Genomic DNA, 27,924 nt, shown 5'->3' with positions numbered 1-27,924 from the left:
CCACAGCAGCAAGAATTAGTATCTGAAGTTTACTAAAGTAACAGTTCTACAGCCCTAACTGGCATGTACCCATCAAAAATGTGGAGATGTAAGAGAGTTTAAAAATAAAACCATAAATTAAAGTAGTGAGATTTATCATCATTTCTATAAAAGGAGAGCTGGTTAATCAGGACAAATAAATTTTACCAAATGGATGTAACAGGGCCAATGAAACAGTGACATACATGTATGGTAAGCAACCTCAGAAACAGGAAAGGCTGTACTTCCTTGTCACCAAAGAGACCATTCTGCTCCCAGAAAGCTTGGTTATGAATATACTTGAAATGAGAGCTTTACCAAAGCATGAACCCAGGACACATGCTTTTAAACTGGCAGTTAACATTCCTGAAAGCCATGGCTTAACAATAGTTATAAGTGATGTACTGCTTAAAGTAAAACATGAGCTATACCTGATTACAAATTACATCCAGTCTGTACAAGTTGAATGCATACCATACTTTAATAACCAAGACAATTCGGCTGTTTTTCCAGAGTATATTTCAGAGTTGGCATATAACCCGTATGTAACAATATTGCTATGATTTTAGTCATATTTCAGGGTCCAATATATGTTCACAAAAGAACAGTTTGTGAATGTCAACCAGTTTTTGCTTTATATTCCTTCAAAAACATTCCACCCTGGTCATTCACACTAATCTAATCACTGAAAATAACCAAAATAATTCACAGTCTCACCTCTATGTAAAAGTTCTAATTGACTCAAAAGGCAAAGGACTGCCCCTGCTTTTGAGGAAGGAAACCTGCAAGGCAAGTTCTCAATCCCTAAAACCAAGCAAAACTGTTCCAGTGCAGTTGCTGTAGCCATGTATTTAGGCTTCGTATTTATAGAATTAAATTTGAGAATGAAACATGGCCATACACATTGCAATAAGCTGCCTCCCATATCAAAAATACAATGCAAAATAACTTGAAGACATTTCCAATAACACATATTTGAAAAACTGAACGCTTAGAAATAACTCCTGCATCTTTCTTTAATTAGGAAGTCATTGCCACACTTACAAAGTTAGAGGCAGTAATCTATATTAGCGTGTGATTAATCAAAGAGTGCACTTACTACCATGAACTTGGGCCCTATGTCATAGGATTATTTTTGCCTTTCCCCCAAAGAATCATTTGCTCTTGAAGTAATAGGCTTTTTAAGGCACATTTTAACAAAAACCCATCATATACCCAGCTTAAACATGGAAGCTCCACCTGGTTATAGTAATAAATATACCTAAGTAATGTGTGATTTACCAAATAGGCTAGTGTCTCTAGCTTGAGAATAAAGTCATATTAGAAAACTGATTCTTCATTTGCTTATTCAAAGTGAAACAACATGTAAAAAATATTAGAGAATTAGATTTACAACAATAGCCCATAAGTGCCAGGTCTGTTGGCAAAGGTCCAACAGGATATAGCTCTGGAGATTAGGGAGCCCTGGGCTCCTAACCATCCAGGTTTCGGAGTAGGAATCATGAGGAAAGGAGTTAGGTCACCTTAATTATTTTTAGAAATCTCCTTTCAAAATGCACAGACCCTTGGGAGGCTCAAACCTTAAACCCCAACCAGATATCATCTTAAATTCAGTTACCAGCTTCAAAGAAACAGGACTTGGGGAGAGGAAGGAGAGAGGTTGGAAAGAAGCCACAGAGAGAAGTGGGAAAGTTTAGGATGGGCGCAGTAGCTCAGGCCTGTAATCTCAGCATTCGGGGAGGCCAAGGCAGGAGGATTGCTTGGGGCCAGGAGTTTGAGACCATCTTGGGCAACACAGTGAGATCCTGTCTCTACAAAAACAAAATTTAAGAATTAGCCGGGCGTGATGGTGCACACCTGTAGTTCCAGCTACTAGGGAGGCTGAGATGAAAGGATCCCTTGAGCCCAAGAGGTAACAGTGAGCTATGATTGTACCAATGCACTCCAGCACAAGCAACAGAATGAGGCCCCCTCAAAAAAAAAAAAAAGTTTCAAGTATAAGTTGCTTTAGGGACTTTATATATTTTGCTAGGACCAACTTTGATGTTCTTAGGAGGCTCTGCTTTAAAAAAAAAAAAATCTCATTTTCTAATTCCCCACAAGCATGCCTTAGGGTGCTAGCCCTGGAGATGCACATAAAATCATCTACTTGGAATGATTTAGCATAGGTGTAGATTTAGGACTCTTAATTTCCTGTTAGTCTAAAGTAAACGTAAGTGAAAGAATTTCACAGAAACAATTACACAGCTAATTGTAATGTCTCTCCAGCCATCCTTTTCCCATTGACCTTTAGGGGTCTTCAGGATGACTCTTCAGCCTTGCAGAGCATGCTGGTGGCAGGCTGAGCTGGGCTCATTCATAAGGTGAGAACAAGTGGCGTACACGAGGCACGTTATCACCAGTGAGAAGGAGATGTGGCGGTGACAGAAGTGACTGACAGGATGGAACTCCATGGTGGGGATCTGCGATTTGTTCTATTCACTATGGTCATAGAGCAATAAAGAACTGGTCCTGAAGAAGCATTTTAAATGCAGCACACCAGACCATCGCACAGGGCCGGAAGTCCAGAATTGTATATATGTTTTTTAGTCTGCAGTTGCCCATCACATACTTTTGGGACAAGTTTGGGCCTCTGATGTTACTTTAGCCCTGGGTGGCAGGTACAGAAAAACCTCCAGAAACCCTGCAATTCAGTGACATTCTTACTTCTCTCCAGTGATCGGCACCATTTTGGAAATCTGGTCCCAAAGTTTCAAAAGAATAGTAATGCAACAAAAAGAAATAACCTCTCTGTACAAAGTGATTATAGAGATGTGTGTTGAGGTAAAGAACTTCATAAAAACCGTTGAGCAGGGAAGCACAGCCATCACTATAGAAATTTTTAGGTAAGTCTGGTGCTAACATTATTCTACAAAACTGTTTACACCCATTATAAATAGGGGACAGTTCTTATTGCTCCTGGAGCTTGTAGCTCCAATCTGTTCCAACTCCACTGAAAAATGATTTTTCTCAACAACTGGTAGCAAAGATTTCCAAATTTACAAAAAGTCATTACCAATGCATCACTTTTTGATTAATTTCTGATTGCCATATAGATGTGGACTACAGTATGCATGTCCTTGACACCAAGTACAGAAAAAAAGCTTAGAAAAGTTGTTTTATCAAAGTTCAATTCAATGAGAAACATGAAAAAGTGCAAAATATGTACAGTTCCTGGCAGTTCTTACATGGGATTTTTTTGAATACAGACCATAAAAGTTTACATTTGTGTAATGAAAGGACAATGGATTTCACATCACTGTTAATATACAAGTTTTTTGCTTCAAAGTGCTTACTTTATTTATAAAAGACAAGATCAAGAGAGTTGCAGGAATTTTTTTTTTTAAACAACAAATCCATGGTATGTGTCCCAATCTCCTTCTTCCTCTTCCTTTAGTGCAACATGGCGCAGCAGTCTCATGGATAAGGTCTGGTTTCAAAAGGTGTTCCTGAAACCTCACCTACAGCAGCACTCTAGGGGCCCCATTAGGGGTGGCTCCCTTTTTCTTCTGCAGCCGATTCTGAACCTTTCGGGATTTTACTACTTTCATTCTCACCTCAAAAACTTCATGAATGGCCTTCCGGAAGCAATGAAAATTATAGTCAATTAGTCCTGGAGAAGAGAACAAAAATACTTATAAATGTCACGTCGAAATAATCTCCATCTTTTCATGGGACCCACGGCCAGGAGAAGCCAGTAGGGGGCAGTAGAGGATGGTCTTAGCGTAAGGACTACAGATTTCCCTGGGATGTCTGCAGTTGGCTTTCAGAAATTGCTATAAACCTTTAGGAATTATAGGCAAAGTCTTGTGAAGGAAAATTTTTCCTGAGGCAAGGTTCCAGAGCATAGACCATATTTTCAAAGGTTCCTAGGACCCTAAAAGATTTAAAGAACCACTGAACTGAACTTTTTTTTTAACCTTTCAGAATTAAAGATTTCTTACAATTAAGAGAAATCTGTAATGAAAAATGTGTCTCCCCAAAGGGCGTTATTAGACTGACTCTGAGTAGAGGCAGACCGTGACTTGGAATCCCAAAGCTGTGTATCAATCAATATTTACTGAGTATCTATTATATTTAAACCATTCTCATAAGCCCCAGGGAAAGCGAAGCCCCTAATTTCAGAGTGTTAACAGTCATCTCACGAACTCCAGCGGAAATTCAACAACCAATGACGCTCAGCTTTTCAGTACTAAGTATTTTAAGTGGAGAAATAGTAGGAGAGAATCTTCTTGTGTCTTCAGAAATATATCAGTGACACAAAAAATAGAATAAAAGATAATCCAAAGTCTTGAGGAGTGCATTTTTCATCATTACTAGTAATTTGTAAGTCCTAAGAGCAACGTTATGTTTACACCAATTAGGATAAGGTGGTCAGTTCTATTTACTATCTTTAAATTTATTAAAATAACTAGCCCAACAATTACTTCTATCTATCAGGGGATGCTTCTAGAGCCCCGTCCAAAGGAAGAATTAGGATTCCAGCCAAGGATTAAATTCTTCAAACTAGTTATACAACTAACTGCAAGGGGAGGGCGCCATCTCGGTTTCCAGGAGCAGGAAAACCTCTGAGTAGTGCCCTCTGCTGCTTCTGCAGAGATAGGGAACCACTAGTGCAGTAAAACCAGCAGTCAGTTTCCTCAAGGAAAGACCACTGACACAAGCAACGGGAAAAGTAATAAAAACAAGGGAGCAAATGAACGATTTTTAAATGGCAATTTGAATATGAGATGTGAGAGCCTCAAGATTCTCTGCTTTTATGTGCAACAAAGTGTCCTAAAAAGCTTAGCTAAAAGAACTTGGCTCAATGAGAAGGGTACAATGAAATACTCAACTTGGGAAATTTCAGACATATCCTATTGTTCTTATTTTTGAGGCAGGGTCTCACTCTGTCACCCAGGTGGGAGTGCAAGGCTCGGTCACAGCTCAGTGCAGTCTCAACCTCCTGGGCTCAAGCAATCCTTCCACCTCATATTTTAATTTTTTCTAGAGATGAGGTCTCACTATGGTGCCCAGGCTGGTCTTGAACCCCTAGGCTCAAGCAATCCTTCCACTTTGGCCTCCCAAAGTGCGGGCATTACAGGCATGAACCACTGGCACCCGCCCCTATTGTTCTTGACAAACCTTAACATATCTTTGCACATTTCAAAATGTAACAGTAATCTTGCTGTGTTTGGAGTTTTAAGAAGTAAAAGTTCACAACTGAGACTTTTTAAAGACAGTAAACATCCATAAACAGTGTTTGCTATTTCAACCCTCATGAAAAGCTTTTGAAAATACGTGAACAGAGACATAAACAAAATAAACACTCTCTTCACCCCACCTACAGTTCATAAGGCCCCACATCCTTCTCTGGTTCAGGAGTTCTCAACCCTCGCTGCATAGTAAAATACCCAGGCACCAAGCACACCAGGAGGCCAGGCACAGCACAGTACTTTGGGAGGCCGAGCAGGGAGGATCACTTGAGGCCAGCAACCTATAGCCCTGACTGCCATAAAGTGGTGGTGTGATATTGAGAGAAAGTCATTTATATTTTCTAGGCCTGAGTAAAATCATCTGTGAAATGAGAGGGTGAAACAAGGTGTATTCCTGTCTATCTTTAAAATTCCATGATCTATTATATAATCTGTTCCTGTTTCTAGCAAGATGAAAATAAGGAGTAAAAGATGAACACCATTTAATTTAAAGTTTTGAGGCCAAAGGACACAAAAAGCAATTTGGTCAGTCATGGTACAAACAGGAAAAATACAGGACATCACTAAGCAGCAAGAAAATGTAAATTCACATAATATACCAGCTTTCAATTATCAACTTTTAAAAATACTAATACCCAATATTGATAAGAACACAGCAAAATAAGTATTCATATTCTCTTTACAGCATAAAACCGGAAAATCTTTCTGAAGAACATTTTGGTAACATGCATTAGAAGCCCCCAAAATGGGCCTACCCTTTTGATCTAAGTAATTCCACTTGAAATTTTTCCTTAGGAAACAACCAAAGATGCACATAAATATTTAGTGCAAAGGAGGTCATAATGGTATTATTTATCACATCAAAATCTAGAAACAATATAGATGTCTGAAAATAGAAGAATCTAATACAATCATTAAAATGATGTGGTTAAGCCGGGCGCGGTGGCTCACGCCTGTAATCCCAGCACTTTGGGAGGCCGAGGCGGGCGGATCACAAGGTCAGGAGATTGAGACCACGGTGAAACCCCGTCTCTACTATAAATACAAAAAATTAGCCGGGCATGGTGGCGGGCGCCTGTAGTCCCAGCTCAGGAGGCTGAGGCAGGACAATGGCGTGAACCCGGGAGGCGGAGCTTGCAGTGAGCCAAGATCGCGCCACTGCACTCCAGCCTGGGGGACAGAGCGAGACTCCATCTCAAAAAAAAAAAAAAAAGATGTGGTTAAAAAAAGACGGTGAATTGGAAATATGTCTGTAAAAATTTAAGTGAAGGTTATAAGGTAGAATTCATCATGCAATCTATTATAGTTCTTTTAGAAAATGCATATGCAAGAAAGGACTGGAAAAGTATACAGGAAATGTTACCTGAATGAGAAACACTGATAATTATTGTTTTTTTGCTAAATATTTCTAAATTTTCTAAAAGAATCTATTACTTTTCTGATAAAAAGAAACAATCTAAATTATGTTTTCATAGCCAATGAATTAGGAAAATGTCATTACATATATAAGTGAAATACATATAAAACTATAGTAGAATATAAAACTATATTAGACAATATGGCCCCAGTTTTGTTGGAAGGAAGGAAAAAAAAGGAATGAAGGAAGGGAGAAAAGGAGCGAGGGTAGGAGGGAGAGGAAATAAGAGAGGAAGAGAGCCGGACGTGGTGGCTCACTCCTTTAATCCCAGCACTTTGGGATGTCGAGGTGGGAGGATCCCTTGAGCCGAGGAGTTTGAGACCAGCCTAGGTGAGAATTATGGTGAGACCCCAATCTCTACAAAAAAAAAAAAAAAAAAATTCCAGGTGTGTTGACATGTGCCTGTGGTCCTAGCTACATGGGAGGATGAGGTGGGAGGATCACCTGGGCCCAGGTGGTCGAAGCTGCAGAAAGCCGTGACTGTGCCACTGCACTCCAGCCTAAGTAACAGAGCGAGATCCTGTCTCAAAAAAAAAAGAGAGAAAGGAAGAAACAAAATTCCAGAAATTTAACATGGGTTTAGCTCTAGATGGTGAAATACGAGGTTTTATTCTATATACTTTCCTAAATTTTCAAAGCATTTTTAATTTAATGGATTTATATTGCTTATAATATAGGAGGAAAAGGCTATTTCAGGATATGTTACTATTACATATTCAGGATATGTAACTAATTATTTGTTGGAGATTTTTTTTTAACCCAACAAATTAGTAAACCATACCCTGTTATTAACAAAAGTCCCTAGCCACATCAGTAAGCTAGGGACTTTTGTTAGTAACTTTTGTTTAGATATTATAGAAAGGGGAAATTAGTTTAATTGCTTTTGTTTCAAAATAAAACTGAATTTGATCCTAAAAAAATATTCGGTGTAGTTAAGTATATTCATGGTCTTCCCTTTTCGGAATCATGATGCCATCCCTGTGTTCTGAAGATTTAAGAAGTATTTTGAGGCTGAACAGAAGTCAAACCACCTGTTGTCCCCTCCTTTACGTGGGAAGAACAAAAGATCACACGGTTACCTAAGACCTTCTAGAGATGTGGACCAAAGTGGAGACCTCCATCCTCAATATAGACTGGGAGTCTGCTCCCTGGTAAAAGACTTCATTCACTGCCTGGCAACAATGCCCAGCTAGCTTCCCCCTAGCAGAGATGCCAAGGCGCCTGGGAGGATCATGGGGTTCCCCTTCCACCTCGCTGCAATCGCAGATGCACCACTAGAGGGCAGGCCAGTTCACTGGCCCAGAAGCTGACACTGTGGGCAGGAGCCCACCCAGCTCTGGCCTCCCAGCCAAGGGGGCCTGTGACTGGCATCTGGAAGTTTTGAGGGGCATGCTGTTGTCCCACATTCAACAAACAATACATGCAGTAGCAGTCTGATGCTTCTTTTAATGCTTCTTTTAAATCATACCAAAAAGTTACCTTTTCTTTCAAAGCTTTCCTCTCTGACAAAGCAAACGAGAGCCAGGAACTTTGTCACCTCTTTTAAATAAAGCACGGTTGTATTATTAAGCTTTATGATGGCTGTGGATTCCTTGTCATAGGGGGTTCCTGCTCCATCTTCTTTGAGACTAAATGGGGACAGAAACCAAAACATATGTGACCATTGAGAAAGAACTAGAAACTAAGCCAGTGACAGAGACTGGCTTTAAGCCACAAAAAGTGATAATTGTAAGTTGTTTACACTTGCAGTGCCTTTCAGCAAAAGATCTCAGAAACACACGGGCACAGAAACATACACAGTCCTCAACAGTCACTTCCTACTGACAATGAGTGGCTATCTGCAGCAGCTGGGCCACTCTCTAGGCACCTGAAGAAGCCAGCTGAAGGATGAGGTTAGCTCTCCCCACCTCCGTGGCCAAGGGCTTCTTGTTTTCTCATCTAGAATAGCCGGGCTGTTAAAAGCATGGTCTGATGAAAGACTAAGAAAGGCTGAAGATATGTTCCAAATTCAAGGAGTCTAAAGAGACCTGAAAGCCAAGTGCTAGACTGGATCCTGAATTGGGAAAAACTGCTATAAAAGATAGAATTGGGACCACTGGGAAAATCTGCCTATGGTCTATATATTAGATAATAATGTAGCCATGCTAAATTTGCTGAACTGTGAACTGGTTCAACTTACTCTCAAATGGTTTACCCAAAAAAAATGGATACACAATATGTATTAGAAAAAGAGAGATGTAGCAAATATGGCAAATTGGTAAAAACTGATGAATCCCAATGAAGAGTTGTACAGGAGTTCATTTTACTACTCTTGTATATTTTCTGTAGGTTTGAACGTTTTTTCAAAATAAAGAGTTAAATAAGATATATAGGTCTATTTGGCCAGGCACAGTGGCTCACGCCTGTAATCCTAACACTTGGAAGGCAGGTAGACACAAGGTCAGGAGTTCAAGACCGGCCTGGCCAATATGGGTGAAACCCCGTCTCTACTAAAAATACAAGAATTAGCCAGGCACCACGTGGTGGCGCACACCTGTGATCCCAGCTACTCGGGAGGCTGAGGCAGAAGAATCGCTTGAACCCAGGAGGCAGACATTGCAGTAAGCCGAGATCCCACCATTGCACTCCAGCCTGGGTGACAGAGCAGGACTCCGTCTCAAAAAAAAAAAGAAGATATATAGGTCTATTTAAGAAAAAGTGTGATCTGTAAACACAAATGACTTGAGTTTGAATCTCAGTTCTTTTATTTGCTAGCTATGTGAGCTTGGACAAGTCGAATAACTTCTTTGAGCCTCAATTTCCTCATATGTACACTAACAGTAATTATTTCAAAGTTTTCTAATGAAGACTAAATGAAATAATGCATATATAGCACTAAACATAATGCTGAGAACATAAAATACACATTTATTATTACAGCTTTAATGACTGAAACTGCACCTTCTGAAGATACCTGTGTAATAAAAGAGTTATGAATTCTTTCCTCACAGGCAAAGGACACTTCCCTAAACCTTTTCCCCCTTACCTAAAACTGTACGTAAATTTTCTGATTTATTTTTACTCCCCAAATTTATGAATAACTGACCAGAAATTTGACTTAATTGGAATTGTGTTAAACCTTATCACATTCACTAAGAGCTAGCACTTATTAAATATTTACTATGTGATATGAACCAGTCTTAGTTCTCAAAATGCATTATCCTCTGTCTGCTATAAGAATCCTCTAAGTTTCTTTCTTTTTTTTGTTGTTGTTGAGACAGAGTCTCGCTCTATTGCCCAGGCTGGAGTGCAGTGGCATGATCTCGGCTCACTGCAAACTCTGCCTCCTGGATTCACACCATTCTCCTGCTTCAGCCTCCCGAGTAGCTGGGACTACAGGCGCCCGCCACCACGCCCAGCTAATTTTTTTTGTATTTTTAGTAGAGACAGGGTTTCACCGTGTTCACCGGGATGGTCTCGATCTCCTCACCTTATGATCCTCCCGCCTCAGCCTCCCAAAGTGCTGGGATTACAGGCGTGAGCCACCGCGCCCGGCCAAATCCTCTAAGTTTCTAAGGAAACTGAGGCTAGAGGAAAATAAGATAACTTGGTCAAAGTTGATGATAGGGGTAAAGCCAGGACCTCAAACCTAGATATGGCTAATTTCAAAGTTTATTCTTTAATCCTGTAAATACACAAGGGGGTAGAGTATCAAGCCAGATTTAATGAAAAGCCTGAATTGCACAAGAGTATTTTTAGGAAATGTAGGTTTTTAGTTTTGAGAGTATTTTAAACTGCTGTATACATGGCCACTTAAAAGTAAATTGTGAGGCTGGGTGCGGTGGCTCATGCCTGTAATCCCAGCACTTTGGGAGGCCGAGGCGATCACCTGAGGTCGGGAGTTCGAGAACAGCCTGACCCACGTGGAGAAACTCTGTCTCTACTAAAAATACAAAATTAGCTGGGCATGGTGGTGCATGTCTGTAATCCCAGCTACTCGGGAGGCTGAGGGAGGAGAATTGCTTGAACCCAGGAGGCGGAGGTTGCAGTGAGCCGAGATCACGCCATTGCACTACAGCTTGGGCAACAAGAGTGAAACTCCATCTCAAAAAAAAAAAAAAAAGTAAATTGTGGAAGTTCGTTTTTTTGTTTTTTTTTTTTTTCCAAAGGATTCAACTCACTATAACCTACCAAAACATTAAAGAAAAACCTTTTAAGTGCTGGACTTCAAATGTTAAAGATGCTTTAACAGAATTCGTTAACTTCCATTGCACTGCTTTTAACTACTATATTTTAAGGCCCAATCTCTCTTGCTTATAAGTAATGTTCTGAGAACAAGAAACTGAAACATTTAACATGTTTTATCCAATGAAGAAAATGGCATTTAAAATTTCCAAGTAAATACAATACTATATAGATATTAAACACTGTGTTTATTAGCAGCATTTAATAATACAGGAAAGGCCGGGCGCGGTGGCTCAAGCCTGTAATCCCAGCACTTTGGGAGGCCGAGACGGGCGGATCACGAGGTCAGGAGATCGAGACCATCCTGGCTAACATGGTGAAACCCCGTCTCTACTAAAAAATACAAAAAAAAACTAGCCGGGCGAGGTGGCGGGCGCCTGTAGTCCTAGCTACTCGGGAGGCTGAGGCAGGAGAATGGCGTAAACCCGGGAGGCGGAGCTTGCAGTGAGCTGAGATCCAGCCACTGCACTCCAGCCTGGGAGACAGAGCGAAACTCCGCCTCAAAAAAAAAAAAAAAAAAAAAAAAAAAAAAAAAAATAATACAGGAAAATTCTTAGGTGATAATGTTAAATGAAAAAAGCAGGATATAAAATTTTACATACAATGTGATCTCATTATCCTAAAAATTACGCATGGAAATAAGAACAACTATATAAATAATGTAAACACTGACTGTCTCTAGGTGGTGAGATTATGGGCTACTTTAATTTTATTCTTTAGACTTTTATGTATTTTCTGCAATGAGCATGCATTACTTTCACAATCAGAAAAAGGTAAACATTAAACAAATTAGAAAAACAAAAACTCCACCAAAAATTACAAGTAGATATTGATGAGGTCTGCAATTGCAAAAACTGTTTTACTACTCAAGTGTTTCATCTGTAAGCAATGAAAACGCATGAAGATAGAACATATTTCAAAATGTGTGCGTGTGTGTGTGTGTGTGTGCATGCGCGAGCACAGAGCTGCCAGCTGGGGCACAGCCTCAGCTGAGAAATTCCTGAGGCACCAGGTCACCTGATTCTAGGGCCTGCTGGTCTCCACTGGGCAGCTGGGGCGGGGCAGCAAGGCCTCCAGTTACAAGACCACCTGCTTCCTCATTGCCTAAGAGGGCCCCAGGCTCTGCACACAACCCTGCCTCCTGCTGGTTAACAGGACTGGCTTATTGCTGCTCTAGCAAACAATCTGAGGAAACCCCAGAGCCCACAAACCGTCTGTGACCCAGACTGGTTCTTACTGAATCCTGTGGGTTCTCAGAAAACTGTACTCCACCACAGAAAAACCAATCTGACAGCGAAGCCAGGCTGCCTCCTCCTAACCCCTCCCTACCCATGTTTGTTTTAGCTGGGTAGAAGTAACTCTGATTAACATCATTTACATGAACAACTTACCACTTACATCTAATGACCATATGGCACAATAATGATCCTGCACATTGTTAAGCATGTGCCAGATTAATTGTGTTGTTCATTGTACTTGATTACCATGGCAATCTGCACTGTAATCAGGGTGCGTTCATCTTCCATGACTATTTCAAGGTCATCCACTTAAACGGTTTAAAAATAATAGAATGCTTCAGGGCAGTAATCTTGGGCAATAAGGTCTATTTCTAAAGCCAGATGTCAGCATTTAATAATAACAGTAATAATAAATTATGGCAGCTACATTTATCCAGGGTCTACCAGGTGAAGGCACGTTATGAGCCTAATGATATTTCATCCTCGCTACAATCCTGTAAGTATCATTTTCCGTGTGTGTGTGTGTGTGTGTGTGTGTGTGTGTGTGTGTGTGTGTGTAACAGTTAACAGAGAGAATCTGAGCTGAGTGGGCAAAGGATTTTTAAGTAGTGGAAGAGAGAAATGGAGACTAGACTCTCACAAAAGCTAACGAAAGAGGCAGAGTGTCAAGTTGTGTAAGGCAGGTCACAGGAAGTGAGTAAAGAGGAAGATGAGCAGAAGTTTTACCTCATCAATTAGATGAGGATGTCAGATACAATACAGATAGCAACACCTTAACATCTTAATAAGATGAACAACTAGTTCACACCCAGTCAGTCTGTACACCACCTGTTCAGCACATTTATAATTATGTAGAATTGTTTCTACGTCGGGTAACATAATCAGTTTCCCCCACTCCTTGTTAATTTTATATTAAGTGTATAGGAAGTTCTGTTTTCTAGGAATGATATGTTAACAAATTTTTTTCAGCAGAGGATCAGGAATCAGATCTGAATTCAAATTCTATTTCCAGTCCTTACTGATAGTGTGAGCAAGGGTAGGAAATGTAACCACTTTGAATCTCAGTTTTTTCATCTGTAAAGTGAATACAGTACAGTTGACCTTAAACAACACTGATGTGAACTTCCTAAATCCACGTATCCGTGGATTTTCTTCAGCTTCTGCCACTCCTAAGACAGCAACATCAACCCCTTCTCTTCCTCCTCCTCAGCCTACTCAATGTGAAGACAATGAGGATGAAGACCTTTATGATGACCCACTTTCATTTAATAAATAGTAAATATATTCTTCCTTATACTTTTCTTGATTTTCTTCTCTGTAGCTCACTTTATTGTTAAGAATACAGTACATAATACGTAACATACAAAATGTATGTTAATCAACGATTCATGTTATCAGTAAGGCTTCCAGTCAACAGTAGACTATTAGTATTAATAGCTAAATTTGTCGGGGGGAGATATCTGCGGCTTTTTGACTGTTCAAAGGGTTGGTACCCCAACCCCTGTGTCGTTCAAGGGCCAAATGTAATTCTTGCCACATAGAATAGTTGAGAATTAAATGATAACCTGGGCACAGTGGCTCATACCTATAATCCCAGCTACTCGAGAGGTTGAGGTGGGAGGATCATTTGAGCCCAGGAGTGATCTATCCTGGACAACACAGGGACACCTTATTGCTAAAAAAATAAAATAAATAATACAAAGCATGCAATAAGATTATTCGCATAATGCCTGGCATTTGCTCAACAACTGTTATTATTGCATGCTAAATGGTATATTTATATATAGATTTCAGTCATTTAAGACAAAAATGTTAAACTCAAGTAAATGTAAATGCAAAATGCCTGAAAGGTCATGAAGGAAGGATGGCTTGATTGTGGCCTTAATGAATGTTGTACTTACCCATAAATACAAGAGATGTCAATAACCACATCTATCATATCACAGCAGAGCTCATAGGTTTGCATATCCACTGGAGTACTATCAGTTGCAATATAAATTTTACTGACCACATCAAACAGAAATGCCTTTTCAATTCCAGAATTCTGAAATAAAAAAAAAAAATGCTGCCTTAAAGCAACAGCCAACTTCAGACCATGTCATAACTACACAAAATTGAATGCCATTCTCAATGTAAAATACAAATGAGCAAAACTCAAGTTACAAAAATTTAAATTGTACCATTTTATTACAATTTAAACTTCACTGTCATAAACTTCTTTATACTGGACTTGCATAAGAAATAAAAAGTAGAGGCTGGGCGCGGTGGCTCACGCCTGTAATCCCAGCACTTTTGGAGGCCGAGGCAGGCAGATCACCTGAGGTCAGGAGTTTGAAACCAGCCTGACCAACAGGGAGAAACCTGTTTCTCCTAAAAATACAAAATTAGCCAGGCATGGTGGTGCATGCCTGTAATCCTAGCTACTTGGGAGGCTGAGGCAAGAGAATTGCTTGAACCCGGGAGGCGGAGGTTGCGGTGAGCCAAGATGGCACCCCTGCACTCCAGCCTGGGCGACAAGAGCGAAACTCTATCTCAAAAAAAAGAAAAGAAATAAAAGAATTTGAATTATCACAAATTATTTATTTTAGGTAATCAAATTGGGCAATATTTCCTAACAGAGATGTATACCTGCAGTTAGGAAAAGGCCAAGTAAAAATACTTTTACTGACTGTAAATTTTAAAATAAGCTTAGAAACACTAAACAAACACACTCAAAATTGTGTAGTGATAGAGTAAACGTGAGTACAACCAACAGTTCTGCCTCAATTCAACTCAGCAGAGCCTACCTGGAGCTGGTAGTGTGTAGGGTTCATTCAGCACATCATTCACAGCATGTTAAACTTATAAAAAGCTATTCAACCATCTGCGTCTTACCAATAAAACCAAGCTTTACATTCCCTACCTCTGGTGGGGCTCTATTAATATTTAATGATTGCCTACAACTTGAATAAGCACTCCAGTTATACCACTGAAGTGCAGGAATGCATTTGAGTACATTTTATTTTTATTTTTATTTTTATTTTTTTTATTTTTAGAGACAAGTTCTCGCTCTGATGTCCAGGCTGGAGTGCAGTGGCATAATCATGGCTCACTTCAGCCTCAAACACCTGGGCTCAAGTTCCTTCCACCACAGCCTTCCAAGTAGCTGGGACTACAGGCATGTGCTATCACACCTGGCTAGTTTTTACTTTTTTTTTTTTTTTTTTTTTTTTGTAGAGACAGGATCTCACTATGTTACTTAGGCTGGTCCCAAACTCCTGGCCTCAAGCCATCGTACTGCCTCAACCTCCCAAAGTGGGGCGTGAGCCACCAAGCTGGGCCGGGAGTTAAATTTTAAAGGACCTAAAACAACACGTAGGAGTAATCTTTAACACTCAAATGACCTTGAAATGCTATAGGAGCAGTTGGAAATAAGATCTTTTTCACTCTTGCAATGCTATTTTCAAATTCTACAAGTGACGCAAACAGGAGCATATTATTTACTTACTGAGATAAAGATGTTCAGCAAATTCTCCAGAGTTGGGAGTTGTGGAATCAGTTTCTGAACCACTTTGCTAAAAGCTTCAAATATTGAATGATCATATATGCTTGTCAGATAAAAGCTGAAAGAGGAAACGGTATTTCATCATGTTTTCCCTTTGAATGAGGAACAGGCTGCTTAGGCTATGTCAATACACCGGTCATCTGCCTTCTGTATCTATAGTCCTAACACATAAAGTCCAGCCCTCCTCAGAGTTTACAGTGACCTCAGTAAAAAGCAAGCCATTCCTCCCCACCTCCCAAAAAGCCCGAGCTGTGCCTATTCTCATCTGCCGACTGGCAAGCTTAAAACCGCAGCAATCTGTGTCCATCCCACAGCTTCCTGACATTCTGCAGGACAATCCATGCCAGATCATCTTTACACAAGCCTCTTAGGTTGTCCCATTAGTAACTTCTATTCTTGATATTGAAGCAAATTTTTTTTCCATTTCCCAATTTACAAAATGAATGATGCATGTACTACCTCACAAAAAATGACAGACATTGTTTTCCTTTGTGAGGATTCCTATTTGGATTGTTTTCAGGCTACTCCTTTACTTATAATTACAGATAATAGCTTTATCGAGAACTGTAAACTTTAGCATCAACTAACTACTAGAATTATATTCATGGGTTTTCTATAATGTGTTTTTCATGTGAGGGGAGAACCTTAGCTTTGACCATTTGTTAAAAAACAAAAAAACACTGCTTTCACTAAAGATTAGCATTAGCACATGCAAAGCTCGTTTTCCCCAATCCTACCGGTCTACAGCGTGAAACAGGGTAAAGAAGGTAAATTACTGCCCATGCCAAGCCAATCATGGTGACTCCGAACCGCAAACTGGCTTTCCTTCATCCTTTATTGGGGTCCTCAAGGGGTTTCTGTTCTCACCTGAGGTGAATTTTTTCTAATCCAGCATCTGCAAGGTCATCGTTTGCTCGCTGGTGAATATCTCTTTGGGTTTCAATTTTGTGGTCATCTGACAGACCATCCACTTTATGAATAAACACCTCGAAGTTGATGTCGGTATTCACTTTGTAGGCCCTGGTCACCGTGAGGTGGAGCCTGGCCAGGGCTTCCATGTAATCGTCCTAGGACCAAAGGCAACGCCTGTGAGAGAAGGCCACTTTGCTTCCTGACCCTCCCCCACACACACTGTTCACCTGGAAACTATGTGGCTGCAAACCCCTGAAATATGTTGCAACGATTCCCCTCAACAAGCTGGCTTCTTAGAATTACAGTGTGAAAACTTAAGTTCTGTTAACAAAAAGAGGAAAAAGAAATGCTTTAAAAAATGCAGCTGATTTAGGCAGTTATGACTGAGGTTGATGACAGTCATAAAGATCAGAGTTGGCAGGGTACGGTGGTTCACGCTCCCAGAACGTTGGGAGGCCCAGGCGGGCAGATCATGAGGTCAGGAGATCAAGACCATCCTGGCTAACATGGTGAAACCCCTTCTCTACTAAAAAAAACAAAAAAATTAGCCGGGCGTGGTGGCGGGTGCCTGTAGTACCAGTTACTCGGGAGGCTGAGGCAGGAGAATCGCTTGAACCCGGGAGGCAGAGATTGCAGTGTGCCGAGATCACACCACTGCACTCCAGCCTGGATGACAGACTGAGACTCGGTCTCCAAAAAAAAAAAAAAAAAAAAATTCAGAGTTGTGGTTTCAGGAAGAGAAATGGACCCAACTCCACATAAGACCTTCCCCAGAATACTGTTCATCCTAACTTTTCCAGTCTCTTGTGAACTGTGATGAACAATTAGAGATAGAGGCATGATACAGGCCACTGGGCAGATGGGGAAGGAGGTGGGGAGCAATTTTAAGAACCACTGGTTCAGTGCAGAAGTCAGCAGACCACAGTCTGCAGGCCCTGTGCCTGTTTCTTAAAAGTAAGTTGTATTGGAACGTGCTCAATTGCTTTCATATTATCTAAGGCTGCTTTTGTGCTACAGTGGCAGAGTTAAGTTTCCTCTAGAGAAACTCCTCAGAGACAGTACAGTCTACAAAGCGTAAGATGTTTGCCATCTGGCCTTTTACAGAAAAAGGCCCCTGGTCTAGAGTAATTGCCCCAAACAATACTAACTTTTTTCTTCTTCCCATGCCTATAAAATGAACACCTGTGTATTCATCTCTGTTTAAGAAATGAAACATTTACACCAAAGCCCTCTGTGTTTCTCCTCATCCTCCCAACCCATGCTATCCCCCTACCCCCTCATCCTCTAGAGACAACCACTATCCCAAGTTTAGTATTTATTCTCACTCATGTATACATTAATACAGACATATATATCCCCAAACACACAGAATTCATTTACATTGTTTAAAAATGGAAAGAAATATTAAGTTGTGTGTATATTATAGTTTGCCTTTTTCATTCAACACTGTCAGTGAGATTCACCTACATTGAATGTTATGTAGTACATAACTACAGTACATTAGTTCCTTTTAATGGCTCTATAAAACTTCCTTTTATGGATGATCTATAATTTATCATATATTTGCCTGCTGATGGACATTGTAAATATTTCCATTTATATGTGATTACAATGATATGTGTACAGTCTCATGTACATGTGGCTTACTCTGAAGGGTGACTTGTCGGGTCATAGGTAGGAGTGCCTTGACCGTACCTGGAAGTGTGTAAACAGCATCTGATGCTTCAGACCCTCACCAACAATTGGTGGTGTCAGATCTCTTATTTATTGCCAATTTGAAGGGTGCGAACAGGTCTTGTTTTCATAGCAAAAAAAAAAAAAAAAAAAAAAGGAAAGAGATCTGTAGGACAGAATCTAAATGCCTTCCCCCACCGCACCTCACCCCCTGCCACTTACGGTGTTCCAATACAACTTACTTTTAAGAAAGTAAGAAAACAGAAAGCCAATATAATTAGGGGTGTTTTCTGGCATTTTTCTATGCTTCAAACATCAATAAAAATGTATCCTTAGTCTCTAGGTAAATCAAATATTAATTATATAAATAGGAAACTATGAAGAGGGAAAAACGCAAATGGAGTCCTTCCCATCCTTCACACTCTACAGAGTTGTTTAGAATAAAAGACAAAAGCCAGGAGCAGTGGCTTGCGCCTGTAATCCCACCTACTGGAGAGGACTGCTTGAGTTCAAGACCAGCCTGGACAACACAGTGAGACCCCTAGCTCTAAAAAAAAAAAAAAAAAGTGTATGTATGTGTGTGTGTGTATATATATGTGTGTGTGTGTGTGTATATATATATGTGTGTGTGTGTATATATATGTGTATATATATATTTAACCAGGCTTGGTGGTGCGCACCTGTAGTCCCAGCTACTCGGAGGCTGAGGCAGGAGAATTCCTTGAGCCCAGGAATTTGAGTTTACAATGAGCTATGATCCTATGATCATGCCACTGCACTCCATCCTAGGTAACAGAGTGACAGCCCGTCTGTAAAAATTAAATAAAATGAGGCCGGGCATGGTGGCTCATGCCTGTAATCCCAGCAATTTGGGAGGCCGAGGCAGGCAGATCACAAGGTCAGGAGTTCGAGACCAGCCTGACCAACATGGTGAAACCCCGTCTCTACTAAAAAAATACTAAAATTAGCCGGGCGTGGTGGCGCATGCCTATAATCCCAGCTACTCAGGAGACTGAGGCAGGATAATTGCTTAAACCTGGGAGGCAGAGGTTGCTGTCAGCCAAGATCGAGCCACTGCACTCTTTCCTGGGCAACAGAGCAAGACTCTGTCTCAAAAAAAAAAAAAAAAAAAATTAAATGAGAAGCAAATGTCGGATGCTGGGTCACCAGATTAAGCATTAAAAACTAAAGGTATTACTGTATGGTTTCACATAGATGAAATTCTAGAAAAAGCAAACTAAAGTGACAGCACTTCAGTGGTTGTCTGGGGCTCAGCGTTTCAGGGCACCACCTGAGAAAGGGCACAAGGGAAGCTTTGGGGTGGTGGAAATATTCTATAACTTGAAGGAGAGGTGGTTACATGGTGTACACATTTGTCAAACCTGTGGAACTGTACGCTTAAAATGAGTGCATTTTATTGCATGTAAATTACACCTCAAGAAAAGTGTTACTGCTGTCTTTAACTGAGGACGGGAGTTAAGGGAACATGTCTGTGAGCAAAACTACCCAATGTCAAGAGAGCATCACATCTCCAAAGATTGGAAATTGCTACTCTAACCTCCCTGCCAAGCATATAAAATGGTCTCATTACCAACTAACTGATAAAGAAGCATGTAGCTATAAGGACTAAAAAGAAGAAAATACTTGGTTGGTTAGAACAGAAGGATTGCAGGTGATTTTTCCCATTGTTTATTACTTTCTATGACAAATAAACATTGATGTGAAATACACTGCATAGTTTCTACTCTGAAATTAGATCTGGGGATTATGGGCAGGTCACAAACACCAGCACAGGTCAAGAAGAAACTCTCTTTTGGATCCACAGGCACATGTGCGAGGGCTTCAGGAGATATGGTGCTTTCTGCAGGCTGGGGAGCAGGGCTGGGGTGTCACCACAGATCACGGGAACCACTCTTGCTTTCATTCTTTTTTATTTCATGACATTCTCTGAGGACACATTTTCTCCTTGGGGATATATTTATCTGGCAATCCTGTGACTGTAAGGAATTCATGAACAAAAAAATAAAAATATGAGGTGTGAGACCAAAATAGCACTGCTTAGAAATAAAGGAAAGGGGCTGGGTGTGGTGGCTCATGCCTGTAATCCCAGCACTTTGGGAGGCTGGGCAGGTGGATCATAAGGTCAAGAGAATGAGACCATCCTGGCCAACACTGTGAAACCCTGTCTCTACTAAAAATATAAAACTTAGCTGGGTATGGTGGCTACTCAGGAGGCTGAGGCAGGAGAATCACTTGAACCTAGTTAGCGGAGGTTGCAGTGAGCCGAGATCGTGCCACTGCACTCCAGCCTGGCGACAGAGTGAGACTTCATCCAAAAAAAAAAGAAAGAAAGAAAGGAAAGGACACTCAAGTGCTGTGGAGACACTTCCCTAAAGTTTTGATTTTCCTGTCAGTGCTTCTAATCACATCCAATAAAAGTTCCTGCAAACATGATTTTTACACACTGCTTCCAACAGAAAAGTATACTAGGTTTTGAAACTGCTTATTTAATTATTCCTTATTTTAAATAAATTACAGCATTCAACAATGCTTTTCCTACTCTTTATTTTTATGTGTGTTTTTTTTTCTCTTTTTGAGACAGGGTCTTGCTCTGTCACCCAGGCTGGAGTGCAGTGGCACAATCATAGCTCATTGCAGCCTCAAACTTCTGGGCCTAAGTGGTCCTCCCACCTTGGCCTCCCAAAGTGTTCGGATTATAGACATGAGCCACTGTGCCCAGCCTCCTCTTTTTAAAAAGTATAACTTTAGGCCAGGCGCAGTGGCTCACACCTGTAATCCCAACACTTTGGGAAGCCGAGGTGGGTGGATCACAAGGTCAGAAGATTGAGACCATTCTGGCTAACACAGTGAATCCTCATCTCTATTAAAAATCAAAAAATTGGCCAGGCATGGTGGCAGGTGCCTGTAGTCCCAGCTAATCTGGAGGCTGAGGCAGGAAAATGGCAAGAACCCAGGAGGCAGAGTTTGCAGTGAGCTGAGATTACGCCACTGCACTCCAGCCTGGGCAACAGAGCGAGACTCCGTCTCAAAAACAAACAAAAAGTATAACCTTAAAAAATGAACTTCTCAAACATTCCTATATCTTTCTCTGCCCCACAAAAAACACCCAAGAGAAGAGCCAAGCATAGTAGCATGCATCTGTAGTCCCAGCTACCTGGGAGGTTGAAATAGGAGGATCACTTGAGCCCAGGAGTTTGAGGCTGTAGTGGGTTATAATCACACTTGTGAATAACCACTGTGCTCCAGCCTGGGCAACATAGTGAGACCTCGTCTGAGGAAGAAAAAAAAAAAAAAAAACTAAAGAAACACAATTAAAATAAAAAACACATTTACCAACCTAAATTGAAGGTCTGCCTTCAATTTAAAAATAGATGTACCTATTTTAGCCATATTATAACCATATTAGAAACACCTAAAAGAGATTACACTGTACATTTAAATTCCCATAAATGCAAATTGCTATGTAAGCACAACATGGTAATTAAGCAAGTACTTACTAACCCATTGTCTTGTAATGATGAGTCATCTGGTTGGAAATCTACTCACCCATGGGTAGGCCTACTACACCTACCCAGTTCAACAACTACAGAAACAGCTGCTGCGTGACTTAGGGAGAAAAATGGAGCTTAGAAGAGAGAGATAAGCATGACATTCCTAGAGCCTCCCCTTCCCTACAGCAGCATGCACACACCCCATCCACTCCCCTCGAGCTCCAAGCTCCCTAATTTATGGTGCTGGCAGACCTGAGACAGTAAGGCAGGGGATACTGCCAAGACCACAGATGGGCCAGAAAACAGGTCAGTACAAGTGGGACAGTCAGAAAAGCAGCTGCTGACAGCAGGCCCTGGATGTGGTGCAGGTAACACACGTGTTTCTGGGTAGACCCATGGGAAGAGAGTAAACTGCTGATCACAGATCAGGCATTGGATTTGAAGTCTCCCTCCTCCACACCCCTACCAAAAAGGAAAGAAAGAACCCCTCTAACCATTGGCCATGCTCCCACAGCCATACACGTACACAAATGCAGCCACTTGGAACTGAGAGGCTTAGTTGAAAATTTTGTTATTACTATTAAACAGGCACCTAGTTGCTGAATGAACTTACGATCCTCTCAGGCATGGGGAGTCTACTCAGAGGATGGTTCTCGAGCATGGGCTCAGAATAGTATTATCAGGAATAATCTTTGTAACACTTCAGCCCTAACAGCTCTGGTGCTCCTAGAAGGGCCAGGTGTGCTTAGTGGGGCAATGCACACCCCAAGCTGGCCAACTTGTCTCAATGTGGGTCCACAGTTCCAGGGAAAGGGTACAACCTGAACCTCAGAGTTGGTTCAGTGCATGCAGAGAAAGGCTGATGCCATTTATTTCCCCCCAGCTGCAAAAGGGAGCCCTTGGGGAGCCTTCAGGCTGCGCCCAGACATGGATAGTTTGGAAAGTACCAATGCCCCATCCTGCTGCACATCCCCTTCCTAAAATGTATCTGCCTGACACGCACCTGTGGTCCTACTGTCTCCCTTTGCCTCCCCTTTACACCAACTCCAGCAGAAAAGCCCCAGGATATAAAAAACCCAGGGTGCCAAGGAGCCAATGAGGAATACTGGAAAAGAACCTGCTACAGGGATGACTCACGACTGGGAATGGGGCTCTTCAAAGCATAGAGAACGGGTTCCCAATTCTTTGCTTCCAAAAAAGTGAAAGGAGAACCTACTCCGGAAGCCTGTTGATAAACTACTAAAAGTAATTTTTCACAATAGAAAACTGGGTGATTTAGGGGATATAACTTGGAAGGAATCTGAATAGCTAGACGAATGCTAGAATAAAACTCACCTCATATCCACCTACTTACTTATGTGAACAAAGTTTCTCAGTGCTTATAACTATATAAACAAAAAACAAAAATAGAACTGATGCCAAATATTGTCTTATTCAAGCATGGATACATGAACTGGAAAAAATATCAAACATCCATCTTCTTAAGAGGGATATTTATCTCAAATTTTACTTTTTATATTTAATAATCATCTATAAAATACATAATATAATTATATTGTCTTAAGCAATAATTATAATAATTTGTTTCAGGGTCGGGCTCAGTGGCTCACGGCTGTAATCCCAGCACTTTGGGAGGCCAAGGCGGGTGGATCATGAGGCCAGGAGTTCAAGACCAGTCTGGACAACACGGTGAAACCCCGTCTCTACTAAAAATACAAAAATTAGCTGGGTGTGGTGGCACGCACCTGTAATCCCAGCTACTCGGGAGGCTGAGTCACGAGAATTGCTTGAACCCAGGAGGCAGAGGTTGCAGTGAGCTGAGATATCACACCACTGCACTCCAGCCTGGTGACAGAGTGAGACTCTATCTCAAAATAATAATAATAATTTGTTTCAGAAGAAAAATGTTCACACCTAGAACTTTATCTTCATAGGAAATAATAAGCAGTTGAAAATGTAAATTGATATACATGTTTTTGTTGCAGAGAACCTGTGATCTTTTGTAGATGTTGACCAAGGGTACCACAGTGGGGATGACATATTTGGCCTGAATGGGCCCCTCCATCAGTGAGGTTTCCTAGGTCTATGATTGGCTGAAGTGTCAATTGTTACCTGATGCTCAATGGGTTGATTGTTGGTCACGGATGGAGCGTTTTATCTTTGGAAAAGTCTGAGAGCCCTGACCAAAAAACACTTGTTTGGTAGAAAGGTCTATTCCAGAGTTTAAAAACCAAACCAAAAACATGGCATGGGGTGGAGGGGACCGGCCAGGCCATCATACCCCTGAGACTCTGAGCTTTACCTGTGAGTCAATGACAAATATCAGTGCTCCTGTTCCCCGGAAGATCATCTCATAGTCAAATGTAGGGTCAAAAAAGTCAATCTGTCCTGGGAAGTCCCAAATCTGAAAATTGACAAAGGAGCTGTTGGAAACATCTTCCCGGCATATCTTGTTAGTGCTCTCCAAGAACAGTGTTTCGTTGGGAGACATTTTGTGAAAGACAACTTTCTGAATAGATGACTTGCCGCTTCTCCTCAGGCCCATGAGCAGGATTCTCGGCTTCACTTCAGTGCTGAAGGGGTCGCTGAAGTCCAGAACTGGAGAAACCACAAAATGAGAATGAAGGTGAGACGCTTTCACAGCGGTTAATTAGAGGAGTTTCACTTCCACCTCAAATGTGATTTATGATTCACAGATGATGCCACTCTTCCAAAGAGAGTGCTAACGGCATCCCTCCACTTAAACCCCAAGTCTTGCTGACTTCAGAGCCTGAACACTTAACCACTGGTCTATACTTCCCACCAGGCAAAAGGGACAGCTTTTGCTAAGTGCAAAACACTCAACAATGCAGTCTCGCCACTTCTCACACCGTCCCAGGGGCCAGACACCAACATAATGCCACATCACAAGCAGGGACTCAGCAGCGCGAAGAGAGATTTATTTCCCGGAGCAGACTGTCTGTGGAAAGAATCCAGGTCTGAGCATTCAGGAGCCATATTGTTCTCTGAGAAGTCATCACTAAAGAGATGCTTGGTGACGTGAGTTATGCCTCTCTCAGTCACCCTCCTCTGGCTAGTAGTCTCCCAAGCCACGGAGGCCTGGAAAGTGCCTTGGACTAGATGTCGCAGGTTTGGACTGTGTTACACAGCCGAAGCAAAGTCTGTGAGAGGCAGACATCTCTCAGGCCCACCCTGGTTCGGGGCCCCCATCCAGTAAGGTAGCTACTAGCCTAATACAGCTATTTAAATTAAAATTGATTAAAATTAGCAATTCAAATTCTCCTCCTATGAGGTTTCTAGAGAAGCCAAGTTCATAGACACAGAATGTTTTCAGGGCTCGGGGGAAAAGAGGAATGGGGAGTTCTATGTTTAATGGGTATGTAGCTTCAGGTGGGGGAATATAAGAACATTCTGGAGATAGATGGTGGTGAGGGGTGCATAACATTCACATTGTTATGTGCCCCCACCACCAAAAATGGTTAAAACTGTAAATGTTATGATGTGATATATATTTTATCACAATAAAAATTTGGGGTTTCCTCAGTTTCATCATGGCTAGTACTCAACAGCCACATCCAGCAAGTGGCTAACATACGGGACAGCACAGACACAGAACAGCAGTCCCCAGCCTTTTGGCACCTGGGACCAGTTTCATGGAAAACAATTTTTCCAGGGACCAGTGGGGGTGGCGGGGTGGTTTCAGGATGATTCAAGCAGGTTACATTTATTATGTACTTTATTTGTATTATTATTGCATTGTCCTATATAATGAAATAACTCTCAAGTCACCATAATGTAGAATCAATGGGAGCCCCGAACTTGTTTTCCTGCAACTAGACAGTCCCATGTGGGGGTGATGGGAGACGATGACAGATCATCAGGCATTGGATTCTCACAAGGAGCATGCAACCTAGATCCCTCACATGTGCAGTTCACAACAGGGTTTGCACTCCTATGAGAATCTAATGCCACTGCCGATCCCTTGAGCCCAGGAGGTTGAGGGTTGAGCCAAGGAGGTCAAGGCTGCAGTGAGCTGAGATCACACCTCTGCACTCTAGCCTAGGTGACAAAGTGAGACCGGCTCAAAAACAAACAAACAAAAAAATACGTAGAATTTAACAGTGGTGACAATTGCACACCTTTGTGAATATACTAAAATCCACTGAGCTCTGTACTTTAAAAGAGCAAATACTATGGTATATAAAGTATATCTCAATTTTTTTAAAGGTTTCATGAATACACAAAAATAAAAAACCCAGTATGAAACTCAAAGAAGGATCAAGAAAAGAAACCAACGTCTTAAGAAAAAAAAAGGGCCGGGCGCGGTGGCTCAAGCCTGTAATCCCAGCACTTTGGGAGGCCGAGACGGGCGGATCACGAGGTCAGGAGATCGAGACCATCCTGGTTAACACGGTGAAACCCCGTCTCTACTAAAAAATACAAAAAACTAGCCGGCCGAGGTGGCGGACGCCTGTAGTCCCAGCTACTCGGGAGGCGGAGGCAGGAGAATGGCGTGAACCGATGAGGCGGAGCTTGCAGTGAGCTGAGATCCGGCCACTGCACTCCAGCCTGGGTGACAGCGCGAGACTCCGTCTCAAAAAAAAAAAAAAGAAAAGAAAAGAAAAAAAAAGGAGCAGTGGCTCATGCCTATAATGCCAGCACTTTGGAAGGCTGAGGTGGGAGGCTCACCTGAGGCCAAGAGTTCGAGACCAGTCTGGGCAGCATAGAGAGACCTCTGACTGTTTTAAAAAAAGTTTTTTTTAATTGGCTGGGAATGGTGACATGCAGCTGTCATCCCAGTCACTCGGGAGGCTAAACTGGGAGGATCCCTTAAGCCCAGGAGTTCAAGGCTGCCATGAGCTTTGATTGCACTACTGCACTCCAGCCTAGACAACACTGCAAAACCCGTCTCAAAAAAAAAAAAAAAAAAAAAAGAATATAAACAAATATAGAGATGTATATATATTAAATTATTTTCCTAAATGTCTTATTTCCTTCTTAACTGTACCTCATTATGTCTTTCTTTTTCTCTGGTCTAACCTAATCCAATACAGACTGAAAAGTAACCAACAATTTTTCCCCCAAAATTCTACAATTGTCTAAAACACATGTTAATACTTGATAATATCTTAGTAAATTTAATTTACTATATATAATACTTTGATGTTTGAATTCAATAGGTGTAGGCAAACATACATATTTCAGATAATACAATGACTGAATAAAGAAAAATTAAGTAGGTACAGATGTGCATAGACATTACTCCACTATAAGCAACTCCTCAGCCCTACCTTATCCACCCATACTTTTCCAGTTCAACTGAATCCAATTCAACACATTGCTGATGACATACAATGTAGGCAGTAATGTGGAAGTAAATGACCCAAAATGTAACCAGCTTTCTTCTTCATCAGTGATTATATGCTACCCAGTCACAGTACTGCCATTACAAGTCAATCTTAGCAAGAACAGGGCATGAACTGAAAATGAAACAGGACTTCAAGTTTAAAAATATCAGACAGATAATATGTTCATCTTCCCTTCCCATACTAAATTCCTAAAAATAATAGAAATGGTATGCATAATAAACAAATAGGTGGACAATGAAACATGGATAGCTAAGTTTGAAACAAAAAGGAGAACTCAAAATTGACAACCAGGAAATCCTTAAGAAACACAAAGATCAGACTGAAGAGGGAATCTACAGTCCTTGACTATGAATGGCAGAGTTCTGCTGTAGAGTGTAGAACTGATGGAATCCCACCATAGGAAAGATTATGAAGACAAGCAACAGAGTCATTATTTGGAGAATAACAGTGAAAACAGCCAAGCAGATAAACTCTGTGCACCACGGCCCACTCACCTAAACTTACCCTACACACACTAGGATATCTTCTAGGTGAAAGCAGTAAATGGAGGACGTTGGGCATGAGAAGGAAGTCAGTGCCCTCAGTGCTAGTGATGCCCAGAAGGACAAGGAAGCATCCCCACGACTGCCCTAAAAGTCCTCTCACCTCCCCTAACTCTCACTACAATGTGTGGAATAGAGCACTATCAGAGGTGGACACAGTACCATCTTCCCTCCAACATTTCCTTGAACATCAAATATTCGAGTAATGCCAAGATCATGGAAGACAATATAGACTCAACA

The 27,924-nt window shown here is 41.3% G+C and overlaps 1 protein-coding gene across 2 annotated transcripts in view; it reads right to left on the bottom strand.

Annotated features, from left to right (window-relative positions):
• Positions 1–480: 480 nt before the first annotated feature.
• RRAGD (Ras related GTP binding D) overlaps positions 481–27,924 on the bottom strand; it is a 46,583-nt gene continuing 19,139 nt past the window's right edge. For both annotated transcript variants that reach the window (XM_028847360.2, XM_077999676.1), the window contains exons 2-7: positions 24,076–24,371; positions 16,543–16,742; positions 15,619–15,733; positions 14,033–14,175; positions 8,149–8,297; positions 481–3,670 (exon numbers count right to left, since the gene is read on the bottom strand). In XM_028847360.2, coding sequence (XP_028703193.1) covers positions 3,519–3,670; positions 8,149–8,297; positions 14,033–14,175; positions 15,619–15,733; positions 16,543–16,742; positions 24,076–24,371 — 1,055 coding nt within the window. In that variant the 3' untranslated portion in view covers positions 481–3,518. The remainder of the gene's footprint in view (positions 3,671–8,148; positions 8,298–14,032; positions 14,176–15,618; positions 15,734–16,542; positions 16,743–24,075; positions 24,372–27,924) is intronic.

This window comes from Macaca mulatta, chromosome 4 (assembly GCF_049350105.2).
Source record: "Macaca mulatta isolate MMU2019108-1 chromosome 4, T2T-MMU8v2.0, whole genome shotgun sequence".
Taxonomy (NCBI): Eukaryota; Metazoa; Chordata; class Mammalia; order Primates; family Cercopithecidae; genus Macaca; species Macaca mulatta.
This window is presented reverse-complemented; position numbering and strand designations above follow the sequence as displayed.